We start from the raw sequence: 23,953 nt of genomic DNA, 5'->3' as shown, positions 1-23,953 counted from the left end.
GTTAGCATTTCGTCAAATCTTTTTTCAAAGTTCTTAGTTTCTTTGCATTGTGTTAAAACATGTTCTTTTAGCTCACTGTAGTTTCTTACTACCCACCTTCTGAAGTCTGATTCTGTCATTTCATCACACTCCTTCTCCATTCAGCCTTGATCCCTTGCTGGTGAGGAGTTGTGATCCCTTTTAGGAGGAGAGGTGTTCTGGTTTCAGATGTTTTCATCATTTTTGTGCTGGTTTCTTCCCATCTTTGTGGGTTTATCCACCTGTTGTCTTTGTAGTTACTGACTTTCAGATTGGGTCTCTGAGTGAACTTCCAGTTTGTGGATGCTGAAGTTACTTCTTTTTCTTAGCTTTCCTTCTAACAGTCTGGCCCCTCTGCTGTAGGTCTGCTGAGGTCCACTCCAGGTCCTGCTTGCCTGGAGATCACCTGCAGCAGCTGCAGAACAGTAAGGGTTGCTACCAGTTTCTTCTTCTGCTATCTTTGTCCCAGAAGGATATCTGCCAAATGTCAGTCTATTCTCTTCTTTATGAGGTGATTCTTTGGATATACAGAGATCAGGGAGCTGCTCGAGGAGACAATCTGTCCTTTATTGGAGCTTAAGTCCTGAGCTGTGAGCTCCGTTGTTCATTCAGAGTTGCTGGGCAGGTGCTTTTAGGTCTGCTGCAGCAGAACTCATAAACTCCCTATTTTTTTTTTCCCCCAGGTGCTCTGTCCCAGGGAGTTAGAGCTTTATTTATGAGTTTCCATTGTGCTGCTGCCTTTTTTTTTCTTTCAGGGCTGCCCTGTCCGGGAGGAGGCAGCCTAGTCACTGTCTGCCTGCAGAGGCTTTGCTGGGCTGCTGTGGGCTCCGCCCACCTGCCATGTGATCTTCCCTGCAGTCCTGTTTATATGGATATAGTTAGAACTGCCTTGGCAATGGTGGCCCGCCTCTGTTATGATGGACTCTCTCTGTAGTGGCAGGTTGCCTTGGCAACGGTGGGTTGCCTCAGCAATGGCAGGCTGCCTCCGTAGTGGTGGAGTGACTCAGTAATGGCGGAAACCCCTCCCCCACAGAGGTAGACCGTCCCGGGTTCAGCTGTGCTTGCTGTGAAACTCGCAACCCAGAGCATTTTCAATTACTGTTTTTTTTGTGTGTGTGGGGGGGGATTGGGGGTGGGACCAGCCGAGCCTGATCACCTGGCTCCCTGACTCAGAGTCTTTTTTTTGTTGTTGTTGTTGTTGCTGAATGGTCAACTCTCTCCCAGTGTTCCAGTCGCCTGTTGAAAAGGTGCCGGAATCTCCTGTGCCACCACTCACTGAGCCTGCTGAAACAGCCGCACTGAGATTCCTGGTGGTTTTTTTGCCTTGGAATCTCCTGGCCTGGCTCGCTATTTCAGATGAATGGGTGACTCTGCCATCTCAGGGCTCCACTTGCCAGCTTAGAGGGCACCCGATCCAGTGTCTTTTGTACACAGAACCGCTCCGCCAGGGCGCCAGCAAAGCAGCCGTTCGGGTTGAAACAGCCGTCGGGCCGTGCTGGTGACCCATGGGGCTTCTCCGCCTGGGAATCTCCTGGTCTGTGGGCAATAACAATCCATCTGGAAATGCGGCATCCACTCACCCGCTGCACTTTTACTGGGAGCTGAAATCCTGAGCTGTTCGTAGTCGGCCATCTTCCCCCGATCTTCCATAATGTCCATTTTTGTAGAAAAAAGTTAATACCTCTTGAAGTAAAGAAATAATTTACCTATATTGTGACTCCTTGGGGAAGAGAGAGAACAATTATATATTCCTTTTTACTTAAAACAATTTTTCAATCACATATTCTCTGCCACAATGGGATTATTTTACTCCTTTAAACAGACTATAAACACTTAAAAGTAATACTGTTTACCATACAATTTTTGTTATATATATTGAAGATAGACCAACACAATGTTTTATATACATATACAGTCAAGTGATTAGTACACTCAAGCAAATTAACATATCCATCATCTCATATAAATAGCTTTTTTTGGTTTTATTTGATGTTAAAAGTACCTGAAAGTCTATTCTCTTGGCAAACTTCCAGTATACAATACCATATTATTAACTGTAGTCCTCATGCTGTACATTATGCCATTGATCCCATTTGTTTTCATTTTGTTGAATATAGAAATTATTCGGAGAATTATTTATCCTGTAAAATAAAGGTATCATGGAGCTTTACAGTTATATTTGCCTATATTCAAAAAACACTGGAAAAGTCTTTAAATCCATAAGCATTGCATTTTGACTAATTAGGGTTTAATTTCCTGAGCATTGACGGGCAGAATAGATAAGACTTCATTATTTAATGGATTTTATTATCAATTTTTTTATTGTTTTAGAGTCAAGCAGGATTTACTGAAAATGACACAGTTGCTTCTGTTCTGACAGTTTCTATTTATGCAATTTCATGCACTTCTGCATATGGCCAGATTTTAATGTTAATATATATTATAGGTATATAATTTGTTTTAACCTTAGCTCATTTGATTCTTAGAATGGATTTCTTACAACCATATCATTCTTACTTTTGTATTTTAATCATATCACAAATGGGAACATTGATAATAATGTAATAGTTATAAATTATTTTAATACATTTTATTGATTTAATCATTATTTGTTATTCATGCTCTGTCACATGAGGGATATTCTGTGTATTTTATATCCTGAAATTTAAAAAGACATGTGTAGACACACAGGATTTTTCCATACGAGAACATTGTTTGTTATGTAGATGGTCATTTTGCAAGATTGGGTTATGTAACCATAACTTAGAAAGTATTCAGAGTACTTGATTATAAAAACTGCATCATTTTACATTGAGTAACTTCATTTGGAATGTAGCAGTTCTATATTTGAATAAAAAGACTCAATAATTCTCTACAACTCAGTACTCTTCGTTCAAAAGTAAAAATTATTTTTCTTCTGCAATTGCTTGATTTAATCACAGAGCCAATCAATTGCTTTCAAAAATGGTATTGCTATTTTGGTTTCTGCCTTCTTTTAAGTGTCCTGGTCGTTAGAAGTTAAGGAAGTCCCTTTAAAAACTAGCCAAATCAAAGTGTGCTCAACACATGCTTTTAGGCTGATTTTTAAAGTCTTACGAATTATGAAAGATTTGTGTCATTCTCTTTGGAAAAAGATCATTAGGAGCTTAACGATGCTTTAGTTTTTTTTTCATGTCTTTGATAATATAACTTAGAATTCTAAATTTTTAATAAAATTGATGAAAAATGAAGGCATATAACAATAGCATTTTAGCTTTAGCCCATAGCCTTTTTCCTTCTCAAATTACTGATTACAAATTTTAGTTTGTAATTTGCAATTTGATAAGTGCAGACACAGGCATACACTTGTGGAACCATCACCATAACCAAAAATTAACATTATCCATTACTCTCAAAAGTTTCCTTGTACCTCTTCCTCCCTGATTCTCACTTTCTCCATTCCCAAACAACTACTATCTGCTTTCTGTCACTATTAGGATTGTTTGTCTTTTCTAAAATGTTATATTAATATAATTCTCCTCCACCTCAATGATTGCATCTAGTTTTGTTATTAAAGTAATTTGGTCATCTAGAATGAGTTGGGAATTATTTATGATTGTATGTATCGATATTACTACATCCTTAAATGTTTTTAGTAAAGTCTTTTGGGCCAGAAGTTTTCTTAGATTAAGGAGTTTTAGCTACAAATTTCATTTATTTGTTTCTTTTTGATATTTGGTAGTTTGTGTTTTTAAAGAAAATTATTTCATCCAAGTTATTGAATTTATTGGTCTAATGTTGTTTATATTATTTTGATTTTATAATAACAGTCAGCATTTTTGTCTGCAAATTCTATCATCTTTGTCATGTTTGGGTCAATTTAAAATCATTTATTTTTATCCTCATCATGGGTGAATTTTCCTGTTTATTTGCATACCTGAAAATTTTTTATTTGATGAGAGGCCAATTGGGAAAACATCATATACAAGAAATTGAAATTATAAGGAAAGTCAGAGAAATGCAAATGCTGTCAATGAGAAATTAATAAAATTTGATTTAGTTTCTATGTAGGCAGCAATCACAATGGACAGGCATCTTCAAAGGACTTACGAGACTAGTAGCATCCCAGATATGCCTGGTAACCAAATATAATTAGGCAGGTACAGATGGTAGGAATGTGGGAGAAAGAGATTTCAGTAAAAGGGAAGGACTTGAATGTAAGATGATGTGAGAGTTTTTGAGGAACAGTGACTAAACCAGTTTGCTTAGAAATTAGGATGTGCATAAAAGAAGCAATGGGAAATAACTACAGTTTAACATTTGACCCCATTGTTTGCACATCATACACCCCTCAGAGATTGCAGCTACCTTGAAGAAGGTATTGTGGTACACACACAGGTACCCATGCATTATATACTATATATGTATATATCAGTGTGTTTTGTGTATATCCTTATTTATGTACTTATATATACATATATATTCTTATATATGTACTAATAACTATATCTAGATATATATTCTTTTACACAGCGCCAGGTGCAGTGATAGACACCCAATAATTATTTATTTAACTGAACTGGGATTTTAGCACCTTTTTAGCAATGTTGTCTATACGTTTGATACAACAGCTGTTTACTTGTTTTTCTACCAAACACAGTAGCTGGTAGGGTCCTAATCCACGATTTTCTGGGTCAGAAAAATTGAACATCAAGAACAGGCCCTTACCCTAAGCTTTGGGCACCAGAACAACTTATCTATTCCAGAAATTAAGAACATTGTTTTCTACTCAGCTTGCCCACACTGATTGATGAAAGAAGCAAAATCATTATTACAGAGTTTTCACTAAATTAAGGGAACTTTTTTATTTTATGCACATGACTTTGTGCATAAAATACTTTATTTTCAGCTCTGAGAATTTGCCTATTGGATGGCTTAAGAATCAGGTAAATAGGATGCGATTATCCTCTTAAAAATAGAGATAAGTTTCTACAGATATATACAAAAAGCCTTAACATTTTGGAACCTACCAGTATAGAACATATGATTATTTGAAAATTATGAAGATGTTTGACCTTGTATTATCTAGGAAGAAAGTAAAATAATAGCTGAAATAAGATTGTTGAGGATTATTCTATATGTAATTTGATTATAAAAGTGTATTCGCAATTAGGATAGTAATGATATAAATGATTACAGTTAGGACAGTAATGATATAAATTATTCCATTAAGTTGATGTTCTAGTTATAAATATTTTTACAATATAAAGGTTTTCCTTTTTATGTAAATGAAATGTGCACTCACTATTGAAAATGTAGTGCAACAAACAAAGGACAAAAAACGAGTCCTGGTCACCCCCCAATATACGTTCCTATCCAGTCTTTTTGGGTTGGCATTGTGAATTTAGGAGTGTGTGTGTGTGTGTGTGTCTGTGTGTGTGTGTGTGTGTATGAGGGGATATGGTTTTACTGAGTTATAGCTATGTGTAATTACATTTTCTAGTTGGGTGGTAAACCTTACTGAAGTGTTTTTCCCAAGTGGAAGTTTTATGTCGAATTATAGGTTTATATACCTAATTATGAATATCAAGAGATAATTCATAATATTTTGTTTTTAAACCACATTGAGATCTCTATGTGAAAGGGCATGTTCATCGTGCGAGCATTACAGCCTCTTGATTATCACAAGTCTTATCAGTCATAGTTGCAGATGGGATGATTCTCCTAAGAACAACCACAGGCTGTTGTGAGTTAGGAAATGCACTTGTCAGTGGTCTCCCAGGGAGTCATCATCCCATTTGATAATAATGATTTCTCCATTCTTTAGTACCTTATTTTGATTCATTCTCTATTCATTTACCAGTGCGTTTTTGCTTCATCGGCATATAAAAGAAACCACAAAATAATCATGGCTTAAATGCAGTTTTTGTTGTTCTTGCATCAGAAACATGTCCAGAGATGGGTGATTTCATTCAGGTGGACCCACAGCATGATATCCAGACCACTTCCATTTTTCTTTTCTACCATTCTTAGTGTGTGGTACACACTTTCTTTTGCCAGGTCATTTCATGTTCCCAGATGGCTACTGGGCCTTTAGACATTTCCGCTGCATTTCAGGCAGTAAGGAACAGGCAAGGATGCAAGAGAACTCCTTCCAGTGCAGCTAGCTCTCTCCTGTTGTGAAAGTGTCACCCAGCAACCTCCATGCACAGCTCTGGCAAGAATTTAGTTATGTGACCATACCTAGCTTCAAGAGAGCTTAGACAATGTAGTATTTTTAGTGGGAAAATCGCTAACAAAGAAAAATAGAATGCAGTTTTTCAGGAAAAAGGAAAGGCAACCATTTTAAGTATTTATTGTCTTAAACAATATTACACAACCAAGTAGAACCAAGCTGTATTCAAGTAATTTTCACAAGAAAGACATATGATAGTATATTTGTAAGCCATTGCAGAACTATGGGAAAAAAAAAAACCACAATTTTTTTCTTTTATTTTAATAAATAAAGGATAATTTGATGAAGAATAATGTTCTTGGGTCATAAGCATGACAAAAATCTCAAAATCCTCTATATCTTGATCTGTTATTATCACATTCAGTGTTTCAGACAAGCCTTATAGCCAGGCTTAATTCTCCTTTCTAAGTAACCTGTTTCAGTTGTATTTTTGTTGTGCTTTGTTTTGCTTATTCTGTATTAATAAGATGTATTTATTGGTGTATACAATTTATTTTTCAATGTTGTTGCCTGCTGATATTTTATCATACAAATTAAATGGCACAAAAAAGTAATTGTTTACAGCTTCCTGAATAAGAAGTTATCATGTAGGTGTGTCTTTTTTCCCATAGAGAAATGAACTGTTTCTTATGGGTGGAGAAATGTCAAATAGCTTTGGTGAAATTCTTAACTTGCCTTTGTATCTTCACCCTTGGCATTGGAAATTATCCAAAAAAATTGCTAAAAATCTGCTAAGTTATCTCTATGGGAGTGCCTAAAAGTAGCTGCACTCTACTCTCTCTTTTGCAATACCTTTGAATAGAATGGAACTAAATTCTGTCTGATGACTTAGGAAAACAGACAAGTAGTCTTCATGTTGCTTATCTATAGTATGGAGAGAGTAAGTATGTTCTTCTTGTACTTGGTGAAGGGCAGCATCTTCAGGAATAGGTGGCTTTAATGCATCAAAGTTGCCAAAGCTATTACAAACTTAAGGTAATTTGTATCACCTTACTTTATTAGCTATCTATTGCTGTATAACAGTTATCACGAGGCTTGGGGCTTAACATAATAACATAAATTATCCTATGGTTTCTGTAATTCAGGAATCTAGCTGAGTCCTATGCTTTAAAATTCCTCACAGCATTGGGACACATCATCCTAAAGACTCAAATATGAGAAAATATTTTCACATTTGCCTGAAGTGAAAAACGAGTGCAGGAAGTATGCTAAGGGCACACATGTGTATTTTTTCTTGTCTCAATTAAACTTCTAAGGAAGTTTTGCCTTTCGTCTTTGTCTTTATTGCTTTATACAGTAAATAATAGCTAATCTAGGAGTCAGAAGATCACTCTTTTTTATTTTATGAAATCATTTTATTTTATTTTTCAGTTTTTTATTTATTTCAATAGTTTTTTGGGGGGTACAGGTGGTTTCTGGTTACATGAATCAGTTGTTTAGTGATGATTTCTGGGATTTTTGTGCACCCATCACCCGAGCAGTGTACACTGTACCCAATATGTAATATTTCATCCCATGCACCCTCCCACCCTTCCTCTGTGAGTCCGCAAAGACCATTATATTATTCTGATGCCTTTGCATTCTCACAGTTTAGCTCACACTTAAAAGGGAGAACATACAATATTTGACTTTCCATTCCTGATTTACTTCACTTAGAATAATGGCTTCCAGCTCCATCTAAGTTGCTAAAAAATAAAACTATTTTATTCCTTTTTATGGCGGATAGTATTCCTTTTTGTGTGTGTGTGTTTATGTGTGTGTATCTCACATTTTCTTTACCCATGCATTTGTCAATGGGCACTTAGGTTGCTTACATATTTTTGCAATTGTGAATTAAGAGGAGCATCGTTTGAATATTCTCCTAGTGTCAACACTGAAAAAGCAGAAAAGCCATGGAATAAATTATAGGAATATACTTTTCTGAAAATGTCTATATTGTCTTGAATTTTCAGGAAGACTATCTCTGAAATATTGCACTTAAACTAGCTACCTATCCTCTTAATATTATTGAGAGCTGAATATAATTTCTAATAATTTCTTACATAATAAAGATTGGTCTTAATTATGTCAAAGAATCTGAAAATATTGCTCTTTGTTGACTTGGAAATAGCTATGTTAAAAGTCTTAACTTAGTGCATTTAATACTGTATTATTTTCCATATAGTTACAATAAATTCCTTTCTGTTTCTCTCTCTTTGGCTATTTTTTGAAATAGACTACGATGCTTAGTGAAGCAGCTGGAAAGAGGTGACGTTAACGTCATTGACTTGAAGAAGAATATTGAATATGCAGCATCTGTGCTGGAAGCAGTTTATATCGATGAAACAAGGTAAGTTTTAACCTTCCTCTCTTTTATCTTCTTTGCCTCACTCCCCTCTTTGTTCCTCTTTCTTGAACCTCCTTTATCTCAAACCAGAATTTAGCATATCTTCGTAAGAAACCGAAATCAAATCTCATTAAAATATGAAAGGTTCTTCTTCATGTAGCTAATTGACTGGACTGTGATTCTCTAAAATTAATACACATTTTAATTCAAATGCTTGAACGTCATAAAATAGTCAAACACTAAAGTTATAAAGTGAAAAAAAAATCTCCTCTTCCCTTAGCCTCACTCCCCTTGGGATCAGATTTTTAAATGTCAGAGATATATGTAGGCTTATACTGATATTCACTGATGTAAGGATTTTCCCTATTATCTCAGATTTCAGAGTCCCTTTAGGAAAATGGCTGTTACATGCCCAACATTCTCATGAGATGTGTCTATCAGGCCCTTTATACAGGGATTGCTAAGGGGCAGTCCCAAATGTGTGTTTTTGATTATCCAAACCTAGCCTCATAATTCTCATTAGTAAGTAAATTAGGAAAGGGGACTTATTTGAAGAGGGCTACCAGCTTAGTGCTGTGACCCTCAAAGAGACCTTTCACCCCTGGAGGATATTTGCCAAATCCAGATGTTACCAATGTCTCTTGGTGTTCAAAGATATCTGGTTCCTATTTCTTTTCTCAAAAAGGAAAAAAAATGACAGGCTAATCAGGGCTACCTGTGAATTCAGAGGTAAGAGGGAACCTGTGGGAAGAGAGGCATACATTTCCAGAGTTCGATAAGGAAAAGGTGCTAATTTTTTTCAAAGCTACAAAGCAGGTAGAATAGAGGTCTCTTAAAGTACTGAAAGTACTTAAGTCAGTGAAAAAGAGGTTACATAGAGTGAATGATGGCATAAGAGCTAAGGTAGGAATTATAAAAATTAACCTAAAATATCAGAAAATATATGTTCAAAGTACTCTCTTGGTGTTAACAAGTTGTCTCTGAAGGACACACAAATGGTTCCCAGGAGAAAAAAATAGGCAGCATTTGGGCATTTGTCACATAGGTGACAGCAAAATCACCAGTCTAGCCAGCCATTTCCTCCCTCTCCCATCGCATTGCTGAACAACCAGAAGCAGCAAAGCGATTGGGAACATGGAGGTGAGGACACCCACTAGGCCCTTTTCACTCTGCAGGTATCCATGCCTGTGCCAGGCCTAAGCTTGGGGAACATGAGCGATGTAAAACAACATGGACAACTACATAACACTAGTTTTAATTTACCTATATGTGTATCTTCACAGGCATGCAGATACACACACACACACACACACACACACACACACACACACATTGTTTAATAAGTTAAAAATTCACATGATGAAATTCTTGCTTGGTCAGTCTACTCTGTTTCTCATAAATTTCTTATATGTCTTTCCTGTGGTTTATTACATAGTTTTATTTTGTATTTTTCTCTCCTCCTTTCATGGAAGGGAGTATACTACATAAACGGTTTTTCATTCTGCTTTTTTTCATTGAACAAGGAAACTTAAAAGTATCCCTTTATTGTATTCTCATTTTTAAAATATTTAACAATGAGAATATTTACTAATAGCTGGCAGAAGAGGCCATAGTGAGAGCTTTGTTGCATAAGTGACTCTTTTTTTGTCCTCAGAATGAAACCCCTCTACTAAAGCATAGCTTGGAGACATTATTTAAGGAAAATAAAACAGGCTGAGCACAGTGACTCACACCTACAATCCTAGCACTTTGGGAGGCTGAAGTGGACAGATCACTTTTAAGCCTAGGAGTTCAAGACTAGCCTGTGCAACATAGCAAAACCTCAGCTCTACAAGAAAACATAAAAATTAGACAGGCATGGTGGCATGTGTCTGTAATCCCAGCTACTTGCGAGGCTGAGGTGGCTGGATCACTTGAGCCTGGAAGGCCAAGGTTGCAATGAGCTGAGATTGCACCACTGCACTCCAGTCTGGGTGGAAAGAAAGAAAGAAAGAGAGAAAGAGAGAGAGAGAGAGAGAGAGAGAGAAAGAGAGAGAGAGGGAGAAAGAAAAAGAGAGAGAGAGAGAGAGAATAACATGGGTATATTTTTAGATTGTAAATTCTATCCAGAATTGTTTTCTCGGTGAATGTTCACTGAATGTATATGAATGTACATGATTCTTCTAAGTAAAAAGAATCCAAAGTATAAACGTTAAAAATACCTGATGTTGTTACCTTGCTCCTTACTTTTTATGTGTGCTCTTACTGTTCTTAAGATGACTGAACTTAGCAGGTTTAAGATTTCTTCAATCTGTCCTTGACCAGATATTTTCTTTTCTATTTATCTATAAAACTTAAGAACCAAAGAACTATTTAAAGGTTTACATTATTCATCTTCGAATGGCTTAATACTGCCTTTCATTTGATAGATTATTATATGCTTTATTTGTTCATTTTTGGATACATTTCCATTCTCTGAAAAGTCTGACTCCATTGATATTTGCTAACTTAGTTCCCTATGATCCCTAACTCATTTAAATGTATGTTATATCTAAAGTATAGCTCGTTTTCATTTGAAAATTGCTCTTTTGTGGGGAAAAGAGGTTGAACACAATGCTGCCCTGTTTCGTGGTAGGAATTAATTTCTTTTTTTCCTTCCTACAACAAAACATCCCATTCTTAATGCCACATTATTCCTAATATTTATGCCAAACTTTTATTATTTTATTATAATGCTTCCATGGCATCATGATTTTTAAATTGGATTAATAATAATATCCCACATTTGTATCATCTTCAAAGGGCTCTTAGTTTCATTATCTCACATTAGTCTCACCACAATCCTATGTGATTGGCAGGATGATTATTACTTTCTACATCTTACTAATGAGAGAATTAAAGCTCTTAGAAGGAAAATGGTTTGACAGAGGTCATGGATGGAAGCGTTGGCAAAACTGGGACTCAAACCTAACCCGTGACTGCCTACTTAGTACTCCTTCCTCTATACCTGGCTCTTCTCAGAGTATTCCTATAAAACAGAATGGTTTTTAATGACCTTTGAAAGATTTAGCTGACAACATATAAAACATTCTGATAGCTGGACTTGTAAATCCTGCAGCTAACACGAATTAAAGGTCTACTATGTGCCAAAAAATCTTCTATGCATTTTATATGTACCATTTTATTTAAACATCATAAAAGTCCTATGAGACAGAAACTCTATTATTACCATTTTGTGTATGAGAAAACTTAAATCACAGAAAAGCTACATAGCTTACCAAAGGGAAGACGAGTTGAAGAGTTGGATTAAGGCCTTGGCAGTTTGACTCTAGGGCCTGGGCTATGAAGCGCAGTTCCCATCATCATCCCTTTTCTAACATTTGATAAAAAGGTGATTTCAGAGACACTGGAAGTTTGATGAAAGTGCACAGGTTGTCAGGATCGTCAGCCTCAGTGGTGTACTCATTGTGTTGCATCTCTTTCCAATTCTACCTTCAGTAATTTCATGGCTAGCTTGAAATCAGCTACAGTGGGAGTATTCGCATCCATGAAAAATAATATGCTATAAATCAGACTTTATTTTTTCTGGAGAGTCTGTTGTTAAACATTTGCCATCATACCACAGGTCAGACCTAAGATTACCTCTTATATATCTTCTAAGAGCTGTGATTTTATGATCAAAATATGAGCTTACGAATTTTTGGAGCAATAATAATTCATGTGGTTTGATTTTCTACATACTTATTGAGACACACAGCAGTAAACTGAGGATGTTTCTGTTGCGATGTCTATACAATTATTAAAGTATCATTTCCCTTAAAACTGTCAGTAACATAGAGTTTATGTAAAAGGAGTCAGGTCCAAGAAACGTTTAGCTGCTTTTGAACTTTAAAAACCTTTTGACTTCTGAAGTGTTTTTTGACAGATAATTCTCTTTCTAGAAAAAAATGATTCAGTGAGAATTCCAGAGAAGTATTGTTTTAAAGTTGGGCTGGACTGAAACAAAACAAGTCAACACAAAATAAAGCAGGATAAAACACAAATTATTAACTGGTTTAAAACACACACACACACACACACACACACACACACACATACACACACACACACACACACACANACACACACACACACACACACACACATACACACAGGTCCTATTTGACTGCAAAATTTCAGTTAAGAAAGCAATCAAATAAAAAATGTCCCTTTAAAGATGGTTTTGCTGAGAAAAACAAAAACAATTTCTGAATTCTGACTCTTAGTGGAGATGATAGCACAATACCTTAATGAATATGACTGTCGGATTTTCTAAGACATTTTCAAATGCAAATGCCAGTACTTTAAGAGTGTGGTGTCGAGATGTGTCTCTAGAGGCTATTGTTTTTCAAACTTACACAATTTCAATCCAGAAACACGTGGCCTAAAAAATCTGTTCAATTGTCCTTATTTGGATTGGGTTATTGCCAAGCAAAGTAGCATCTTTGGCCTCATGAATATCAGGGCAGGAGCTATCTGAGAGGTATACTTTTACAATGGGTATCATGCTTACTAATACCTCCTAAAAACATAATTTATAACTTTCTTTGGTTAACATGAACCAATCTTTTTCATAATTACCATGGTTAGAGCATGGACGCTGGATGCAGAAAGAGTAGGTTGTTCAAAGTCTGAATTCTCTACTTAATACTCTCTGTCTTTAAGGAAGTTACTTAGCATCCCTGGCTTTATCATCTACAAAATAGGAGTAAGGACAATGTTCACTTAATAGAGTTGACATGAGAATTAAATGTATCACAACCCCTAACGGAGGTGTTAAATTTTACTTAAAGTTTAAGTAATAACAAAATATTTCCATTTTAAATAAAATTTTTATGTATTAAGTATGAGTAAAATGCAAATAACTCTAGGATACATAACACATGAAAGTATATGATTTACATTTTCTAATGAAGCTATCAAATATTTCCCTGAGAGCAATTTTTAATCCTGAGAAAATGAAAACAGGTGGGCGCTCGTTACCAAGGAATGAAAGCATAAAGTGATGGAAAAGAGTGCCTTTCCCTTAATACAGAGTCAAATTATCTCTGTAAAATCATCCTCAGTTGGCTTTTATGTCTTACTAAATCTAAGGATCTTTAATTTGGGGATAGATACTGCATTGATGTCAATCAGTTCTTTAAGAAACTAGTCTGGTAGAAAGAAATTGAGTGACATTCAGCGTACATTAGAGGCTAAGACCCTTGAAATCACTGAGTAGAGGGACTTCCCAAGGAATCTTCACTCATTTAACAAATACCTATTGATTACCTGAACTGAATACCAGGCATCCTGGTAATCAGAATCAGGAGCAAAATTGTGCAGGCACCCGGTGGCTAGAAATGGGTCTGGAATTGTGAAGACAAACCTAAGCACAAGAACAAATACTCAAACAAGAAATAGAGAGATTGAGAGAGAGACCCAAGCAACACTGACAGATTACCAGGAGGAAACATCAAATAGCAGCAGTAACTCATAATCAGAGGGAGTAACATGGGGTAAGAATTTGTGCAGTGTTAGACTTCCAAACCAGATATGTCCAGACTTCTAGACTTGCAGGTATTTTTGAGTGTTAATGAGTTTGTTGTCTGGCAAAGCTCTCCCTGCCTATTCTTGAAGACATGGCTTCTAACAATAGAACTAAAGGTAAAATATGTCTGGAATATGCTAGATATATGTGCATGGAAGTTCAGAAATATAGTGTCAATTAGAGATGTGAATTACAACTCAAGGGTTTCAGATTTTTTAAGTACCTTTACTTTGATGCTAACCTTCAATAGTTGGAGCGCCTTTGCTGTTTGAATATGTTCTCCGTCCTACAGTTCTTGAGAATGCCCAGTGAGTGTTTATTTGTTTTGCCAGTGTGTCCTGGCTGTCACTTTCCTCTGCAACCAGCTCTCTGGCTCCAAACTGATGAATTGTTCCTTTGCATTTTTTTCTCTTTTACCTGTTTTTCCCCCCTTAAGTCCAGCTATCTATAACCAGGCTCCCAAGCATGAGCTCAATCTCTTCCTCCTGTTCTCCAAACTGAAGCTAAAATCAGCTATAATTGCTATAAGGCATTAGTGATAGATGCTTTCAAAATCTACAACTTAAGCCTTTCCATGGAAGTCCCTTATCAAGCATGTCTCTGCATCTTCTAATGCCTGATGCCCGTCTCACAGAGACTAGCTTACGATCCACTACAGAACTCCTTTTGACATGTCTTGCTGTCCTGAGATCAGGACGTCAAGTTCTATGCCCAAGATAAAGACAAGGGGCAATCAAAATTAATGATCAACCCCTATGCTGAAAGACTGTGCACTCTAAATTCACATTTAGAAAAAACATGACAATTTTCTGAAGAACACAGAACCTGAGAGTGATGCAGCTGTGCTCATGGTGAAGACAACCTTGCACATTACTTTCTGGAGATGTTTAGCCTCTTGGAATCTCATTGTCTGAGTCTTCTAAACACCAGAGGAGAGCCCTTACTTTATTTCAGCATAACTGAAAGATCTATTCAAAAGATTTTTTATAAAACAAAAGAGTTATTCTAATGCCTGATGCCCTTCTCACAGAGACCATCTCACAGAGTCTGTGCTGAAGATAAAATAAAGCCTATGTAGAACAAACAAATTTTTTGACTTCTCAAATATCCAAGTTTTTTCACTTTCAACCATTAAGGTTTAAAAAACTCTTGGAATTCCATATCAAAACGGGCTACCATGCTATCCTAGTAATTGAAGTCAAGGGCGGGGATAAAATTGGAGGTGTAGAACAGGAGGGTAGTTAAGGACAGGCAGGTAGTTAAGGAGAATGTGAGTATTTAAGGTAAGGCACAGAACTGCCAAAGAGGAGACTAGAAAGCATAAACACCAAAGCAGCAGGCGTATATGAAAAATATGAAGTGCCAAATTAGCAGAAAGCAGCGGTTCTGAAAAGAGTAAATCAAATGCCGCAGGGTGAACCAATGGATCAGTTAGGAAATTCCTGATGCCCTGAAGTAGAGTTTCAGCAAAGAGGAAAAGCTACCAGCCAGAAGATGATGCTATGAGGAATTAATGTGGAATGGCTTCACAAAGAAATTAGTATAGACTATTTTTTCAGAATTTGCTAGAGTATAAAAAAACAGAGATAGGCCAATCTACTGATTTGGACATATACTTGAGGAATCCTTTTTGTGTGTTTCTTTTGTTCACATGTTTTTAGGATGAAAGGCTGGTATCTGTAGCCTGGAAATGAAAAGTTAAAAAAACGTGTTTGGCATAACAAAAGTAAAAATGCTTCCTAGAAAGATTAGTCAAGAAGTTATGCTTGGGAAGTTATCTAGGAAGAGAGAAACAGCCAAACATTGGTTGAAAATGTTGATGTGGCCAGGCATGGTGGCTTACATCTGTAATCTCAGCACTTTGGGAGGCTGAGGTGGGCAGATCACAAGGTCAGGAGTTCAAGACCAGCCTGGCCAACGTGGTAAGACCCTGTGTCTACCAAAAATATAAAAATTAGCCAGGCACAGTGGCACACACCTTTAGTCCCAGCTACTTGGGAGGCTGAGGCAGGAGAATCGCTCGAACCCGGGAGGCGGAGTTTACAGTGAGCCAAGATTATGCCGCTGCACTACAGCCTGGGTGACAGAGCAAGACTCTGTCTCCAAAAAGGAAAAAAGAAAAGAATAAAAAAGAAAACAAATGAGCTTGGAGCTAACTAGTGCACAGCCAAGGATCTTCAAATAAGCAAAACATGAGTAGCATTGTAAAATCAGAAATCATTGGCATCTCATTTTAAACTCAGCTGCTTAGCATGGGTAAATGTGCTGCAATAATTACGGCCAACATATTGATAATGAGCTGCTAAACTTGGGGAACAATGTGGAGAGCAAACTCTTTATGTTTAATCACTACAACCTGCACATCATGACAGCACTGACTCATGTGTGCTCCTTTGGCATTTGGAGTCAGAATAAGAGAGAAGAAAAAGAGAAATAGATTGGGCTAATGAATGGCTTTTATGAATATTTCAATTGGTAAGTGATAGGAAACCCAACCAAGCTAGTTTAAATAAACCGTTAACTTACTAGCTTTCATGGCCAAAATATTGATGGCTAGTGGTCCCTATAAACATAGATTGATCTAGGGCACAAATGTCAGCAGATCCACCTCTCTGTTTTGCTTGCTCTGGAATGGCTCTTTTGATGCTTTATCTGGTAGGAAGATGGTGGCAATATTTCCAAACTTCACATCCTACACCATCAAATCTAACAGGAATGAGAAAAGTTTTCTTCCCCAGAGGATCCAATAAACATCCTTGTGTTTCATTGCCTCTAGTTAGGTAACGTATTTATCCTTCAACGAATCATTGTGTTCGGGGAGTTGTATATACAAGGTCAGTGGTCAAGCATCCCATGAGATAGGTAGGTGGTCAGTTCTATTTAAATCATATACCTAAGAACTGAGAATGGAGGAGAGAGCTTTCCCAAACAACAACTGTGTTCTCTCTGCACTGAAAACTGAAATGTTTCTGTTAGTGTCACAAGCGGGAAAACCTGGATCGGGGTTCATGTGGGATGTGGTGGAAAGCCCTGGACTGGCAATTCGGCAGCTCCTTTCTCAGCTTTGCTCCTACTAATGATTAGTTTCTAATCATTGTTTTTTTCACTTGCCAAATGAAGTCTCCAGTCCCTATTTGTTCTGGAATTCTATGATTTTATCCATGGTTCCAAAGTCCACCTGTAGAGACCTGCTCATGACTAGGTTACCCTGACTACCAGGAGGGTGCGACAGGAGGAAGCTGCTTACCATTTGCTTAGCATTTATAAATATGAGCTCTTGTATTCTTCAAATTATTTCCATTTGGAAAAGTCCCTGAGGAAATCAGTTTGAGGAAAATGTGCTAAGACATTGCTGGAGCTCAGTGAATCACTAAAAATCAAGTAATGATTTCTCTGAATTCCATTTTTATGGTGTGAGTTGTGGGGAGGGGTGGCTGTTTGGAGTGTTGTGTTTGTAGGCTGTTCTCACCCGGTAGGTGGAGTGTGAAAATCACTTAGAAAACGTTGCAATATTTTTTGGTTGGTTTTCCTGTTTTCTGTCCATCTGTGGTGTGTTACTTTCTACAAACTTTCAAAAACAGCATCACTAGTGAAAAGGGGGAAAAAAAACCTGACCAGATCTTTTGGGAAATGACTAACAAAAAAGCTCTATGTATTGAATAAAATCTATTTGTGATATTTTGATTCAATGTAATATAAATGAATATTTTCTGGATTTAAAAAGATGTTTTAAATATTCTTTTCTAATAATGATAATAATAATGAAAATTTACAGTTAAATCCAAGGAGACATAATATTCAATTTTCATATATGATTCCGTATAATTCTCAAAAATTTCTATAAATTAGATACTTATATTATTTCCACTATAAAGTTAAAAAATTTAAGCCATAAAGAAAGTAATTGAATTGCTTAGGATTATATAATTATTAAGCATCAGAGACAAGTTCAAACTTAAATGGAGTCTATCTGGCATCTATTTTTCTCTTTTTCCCTCATCAACAGAACCCATTTTTTCCCCTAATTATTTACTCTTCTTTTTAAGGCCAGGTGATTCAGGGGACACCAACCTCAGCCCCAGGCTCAGGATGGATGACTCCTAATATATTTAAACCAGTTATTATTCCCTAGTTCACACTAACCAGTGAGTTTAGACTTGGACATATGATGCGATTCTGGCCAATGAGAATTGCATAAAGGGCAGACTGATGGGGTGCTGGCAAAAGGTTCCCTCTTCATAGAAAGGATGTCTTATCCCTCTGGGTGTTGTATCTACATCTGATGCTTACAATGAATACAGCCATCTTGCTTCAAGCAGAAAGCTAAACCTAACACTAAAGTTGATGATACAGAAAGATGAAGGAAACTTTAGTTCTTGGTGATATTGTTGACTTCCTGATTTAAAAAAAATTCCTTACTGGAGTCAACTTACTCTTAACTTTTTTTAAGGAAAACAATCAATTTTTCTATTATTTGAGCCACTTTGGTTTAAGTTTGATGTCACTTGACATTGAGAACATTCTTACAGTCAGGTAGGCTGGACTTGTTCCAAATTCATATTCTTCATCTCTAATCCTTCCCAGGAGTCACTTTATCCTAACAATAAATCCTAATGCAAATGATGCAAATGTTTGATTTCTAAGTTAGCTACTAAGAATTCATAATCCATATTTTTCATAAAATGAGGTAATAGGCTGTTTCCAAGGTAACCTTCAAAACATTGATCCCATCATAAAGTCAAATAACATAGATATTTATTGAGCAAGTATCAAGTACTAGAAATCAGGGACTTAAATTTTTCTACATACAAAGATATTAGTATGTTCTTGACCATATTTGTATAGCCTACTTCCAAATATATTTTCATTCTGTCTACTGTCCATCTCTATTATCTCATTTCCATCTTCATCAGTTTAGCTGGAGTCAACATTGTCTGTGAGGCTGTCTCAGGCCTATCTGTCTAGACACATATCAGTCAGTTCCACACAGGGACATTTCTGTCCTTCAGGTTCCACCCAGGAGTAAGGGCTGGAGACAGGGTGGGGCATTCAGCTGGCTTCTGCTCCAGGATCCTAGAAACTTACCTGGAGCATGCGCCCACCCTCCTCATGGTTTGTCTTGGATAGGAGGTCAGGCAAGATTCAGCGTCCTTTCTCAAGATCTCACTTGCCTTCCTTTCTGACTTCTCTTCATTAACCTGGGGTGTTTTCGGATAGGAATAGGAATAGGAATTTTGTTCAGACTCATCACATATTCTTCAATTATCTTTTCCTGGGTCTTTCTTCCTTCCATGGGACATGGATTATTTCCTCCTTCAGGCTATCGTGTGTCATTTACAACTTGAGCCAGTGAGTGAATTCATGGCTGATCATATATACAAAGAGATACAGGATAACAGCAAATACTTTTTTAATTGTTTTTTAAAAATATTTTTTACACATGAAAAATATCATCTTTTCCTACGTGAAACAGGACGTGACTGAAAACATTGACATATATAACATATGCATCAAAACACATAAATATGACTTTATTCCTCATCTGGGCTAATACCTAACTAGTGCAAATACCTGAATACTTTTAAAAATCCCTGAAACCAGAGACTCTATGCCTAAGATTTTATACTTTTATTCATTTATTCAGCAAATGTTTATGCAGGACACACTCTATACACTGATACTTATTTCACTATTCTGTTTGGCTACTGTTACCTCCCAGTTGTCATCATCTCCACTATTTCTGCCTCATGGGTTTGGAAAGAAATATATTCCTTTTCTCCCCTTATACTCTTGTCTTCCAAATATATCCTGCTCTACTGAGGACACATTCACCACCCAAGGTCTGTTGAAAATGGATTTTTTAAGTTTGCAATCAAGTAACATACAGATAATTTCCATTTGTAACATCATTATAAAAGATTCATTAATTAAAATACTTCCATGAGGACTCTTCTGACTGTTCCTCCCTATGTAATTCACCAACATGCTTCATCACTGACAGTGAAATAATGTGCGTAAAGAAATAAGCTGTGCCATTCAGTACATGTCATGGAAAAGAAGTAAAAAATATTTTCTTGATAGACAGCTTCCATTAATTGGCAAGCTGTGATTGAAGAACAGTGTTCTCAAACATTAATAGTCATTGAAATCACCTGAAGGGCTTGTTAAAACAGGGTGCTGGGCCTCACTCCCAGATTTTCTGATTCAATGGGTCTTAGAGCATGGGAAGTTTCATTTCTAACAAGTTCCCAGGTGATGCTAATTCTTCTGGTCTAGTGACTACAATTTGAAACTGCTCTATTAGATGATGTCACAATGAGACCACACACACACACACACACACACACACACACACACACACACACACAAAAGAGAAACAGAGAGAACATTATAAATTTGACAGTTAGAAATTTAAGGTCTTGTCAAGACTATGCTCCCAGTGTTGTTCCAAGTTGTATATGAGATAACTTTGTGCTAAAATGCCCCCCAATCCAACCTCCAGGAAATGTCATCAGAAAATAGAGGCAATAAGCAAGAGGTGCTGAACTGGAGATTAGCAGTACCCCAAAGCAACAAGTTTTGGGTTCCTGGGAGGCCAGACCTGTCCTTTGGTTCGTGGTTTGGTCACCTCTTCCAGGTCTGGGAAACCCTAGGCCCTTAGGCTTAATCTGGGAGCTGCAGCCCCACCCTTTTTGTCCAGTCTGCACCTGTTAGTAATCCTTGGAGGGACACAGATGGAGCACGGAATGCCCTTCTGCTATGTCTCATTTCCCCAGTTAGAAGAGGCAACATATCTATTCTCTGGAAGGTGCAGCAAGAAGACAATACTAGAAAAATATTGTTTTATTGTGATAAAATATACATAACAAAATTTACCATTTAACTATTTTTCAGTGTAAAATTCAGTGGAATGAAGTACATTTACAATGTTATGCAACCACCGCCGTCATCTGTCTCCAGAAGTTCTTTAATCATCCAACAGAAACTCTGTACGCATTGAAAAATAATTCTCCATTTCCCACTCCCCTCGGACCTGGTAACCATTATTCTGCTTTCTCCCTTTATGAATTTTCCTACTCAACTAGGGAACATTCTAAAGTAGGTAAAAACTAGTTTTGGAGATCTCTCCCACTGCCTCTTCACAACCCGTAGAATCCTTACTTTATTCTTTGGCTCCCAAAAGTCCATTTTGATGTACTTCTTCCCATAATGTCTCCAGCACTTTCATTACCATGAGGCCCCCCTTGTTCTAAGTGTTAGAAAAAGGAAATCTGCTTAGACTAATTCATGCAGATGTGTAGGTAGTGAGATGTTTGCCAAGGGCTTGCTTTCTCTGTAACAGATGAGCAGATGCTCTTCTAAGTGCTTTCTCTGCACTTACCCATTTCATCTTCACAACATCACCACTAGGCATACTATTAGTATCCTTTTTTGTGCTGACAAAGGAATTAAGACTCATGCAGATGAAATATTTTTTCCAAGACTAAACAGCTGATAGGTGATGAAGCCAGGAGTTTGACTCCAGAGGCAATCTTTCTAACTACAGAGGATGCTTATTAATCAACATTTGGAAATTAGTGAAGCATTAGACTCTGTGCCTAATGGAATATTTCCAAAGATGTTTTTGAGCCAAGAGGATTTTCTGGTTGGAAGCCAAGAGTCATCAGCAAGGCCTTGGGCAGTTTTCTGCCTCACCCATTATCCCAATTTCCATCCCCAAATGACTCCAAAAATACAATCTTGATCCCAGCTCTCTAAGCAACTTGACTCTTTCTCAGACCCTTTCCCTCAACATTCTTTGGGCCCTTTCTGCCTGTCCTGGGGGACAGGACCTCCATTGCCTCCACCTTTGCTTCCTAGGGTGGGTACAGAGGAGGCGCCAAGCACTCCTTAGACCTTACCTTGGAGAAAGCCACATCTAACTTCAACATTATCCTTAGTTGACCTCATTTACATAAAGATTTGCCTTTTGGGAACTGAGCTAAGGTCGGCATAACTGACTTCTCCACCCAAAAGTTCAGTCTTCATAGCCACTCATATACAATGGTCATCTTCTCACAATTAAAAAAAGGGGGGAGGGGCTAACAATACCAGAGGAACGTTGAACAAATCTATCAGGAAACTGTTTTTTTTTAAAAAGTTGCTGAGATAAATTTATAAGCCTGCCATTTTAAATTCTTTTTCGAACAAAACAGGGAATAAATAAACATGCTTCAGTGGTGGCCTGAAAGAAGGAATTCAAATGTATTTAGCACTTAGGAAGCAGGTTACTGACAAGTAGATATGGCATTTCAAATGTATTACCTTTTTCCATCCTGACATTTAATTTGTTGTACTTGAAAGTGTCCTGAAATTATCCAGGTGTATTTCTCTAAAAGAAAACAACTTAACATACCAGCATTGGAAAATAAATTTAAGCTTCCTCTAACTAAAAATTTCCTGATAAATCAAGTTCCTTTAAGACTTTTTAAGATCAATTATTTTTAACCCTAAATTTCAAGGCAGAAATGAGATAGAGAAAATGATTACTGGCATTAGCATTGACCGAATATGAAGGCAGTCTGGGTACTTAGTAAGAAAAATAAGCCTTAAAGTGGCGGATAACTTCAGTTAATAACTCAGACCCTGAAACTAGACATTCGTGAGCAAAAAATGTAACATGGACATTCCTGATTGTATGACTTTGAGCAAATCACTCAAGATGTCTGTGCTTCAGTCTATTTATCAGTAAAGTATAAGTAGCAATAATAATTAAGTCTTCCTCAGAACACAGACATAGATTAAGCGAAGAAATGATACTAATGGACTCTCCTATGAGGAAATCGCTTACTCTAAAACGAATATTCCTACTATGGAAAGATGAACCACCCTTAATTCCTCTAGCTGTCCTGGAAGATATTTGCAACATATGAATTCAGTACCACTCTTAGCCCCAGGCCAATGAAGCTGCTTCCCTGGGCACCATTCTCCACTTCAGGGGGCCTGACAAGGGTTCTCTTTGGTGTTCCCCTCCCCATGGTGTGCCCCCGCAAGACCAAGAAGAACCTGGAACCCATGGATCTCTTTCCCCTCCAGGTACTATAGGACCCTGGAATTCTCTGTCCTTCCCTGTATGTTTCTTTACCATATTTTAGGCAGAAGACCCCAGAATTATCTTCCCAAAGATGCCCATACCTGTCTCCTACATCTTACTGGGCTTTCTTATTGGGTCTTTTTTCCCAAGGGACCCAGGACACCATTGGTGTTATACCCTTTCAAACCAAGGAGTGGCCAAGAAGCAGCTCCTTTCAAGGTTAGGTAGGTTGCTGGAAACTGTACTTGGGGGCTGAGGTTTCTACCTGCGGTGCAGAGTGGAGCTGCAGGTGGCTGGCCCAGTGCTGTCACACAAGGAGCTGAGAACTTTCAGTTCACCCAACTTGTCTGTCTTTTATGAAACTTATTAAAAGGTAGAAGGATAAAACATATAGCAGTATATTCACCTGATATATAAGTTTAAAATATTTAGTTAAATGGTATTTGGATAAATTATGCTTCCACCCTGGGCCCACCCAATGTTAGGGGCAGGGCTGAATGTGTTCATTGCTGGATGAAATATGTCCATTATAAGAGTAGTAAAGCAGGAAAAGAATATTTGAAACTTGAGAAACCAGTTTCTTTTTTTTTTTCACACTAAATATATTACACTTTATTATTATTATTATTTTTCCCATTTATTTATTTTATTGTATTTTATGTTTTGGGGTACATGTGAAGAACATGCAAAATTGTTGCATAGGAACACACGTGGCAGTGTGATTTGCTGCCTTCCTCCCCATCACCTACATCTGGCATTTCTCCCCCTGCTATC

General features: G+C 37.1%; 1 protein-coding gene across 7 annotated transcripts in view; it reads left to right on the top strand.

Moving 5' to 3' along the window:
• Positions 1-23,953, top strand: part of PDE1A (phosphodiesterase 1A) — a 398,027-nt gene that overhangs the window by 261,603 nt on the left and 112,471 nt on the right. For all 7 annotated transcript variants that reach the window (XM_037740053.1, XM_017532761.2, XM_017532763.2 and 4 more), the window contains one exon: positions 8,448-8,561. In XM_037740053.1, coding sequence (XP_037595981.1) covers positions 8,448-8,561 — 114 coding nt within the window. The remainder of the gene's footprint in view (positions 1-8,447; positions 8,562-23,953) is intronic.

This window comes from Cebus imitator, unplaced genomic scaffold (genome assembly GCF_001604975.1).
Source record: "Cebus imitator isolate Cc_AM_T3 unplaced genomic scaffold, Cebus_imitator-1.0 Scaffold78, whole genome shotgun sequence".
NCBI lineage: Eukaryota > Metazoa > Chordata > Mammalia > Primates > Cebidae > Cebus > Cebus imitator.
This window is presented reverse-complemented; position numbering and strand designations above follow the sequence as displayed.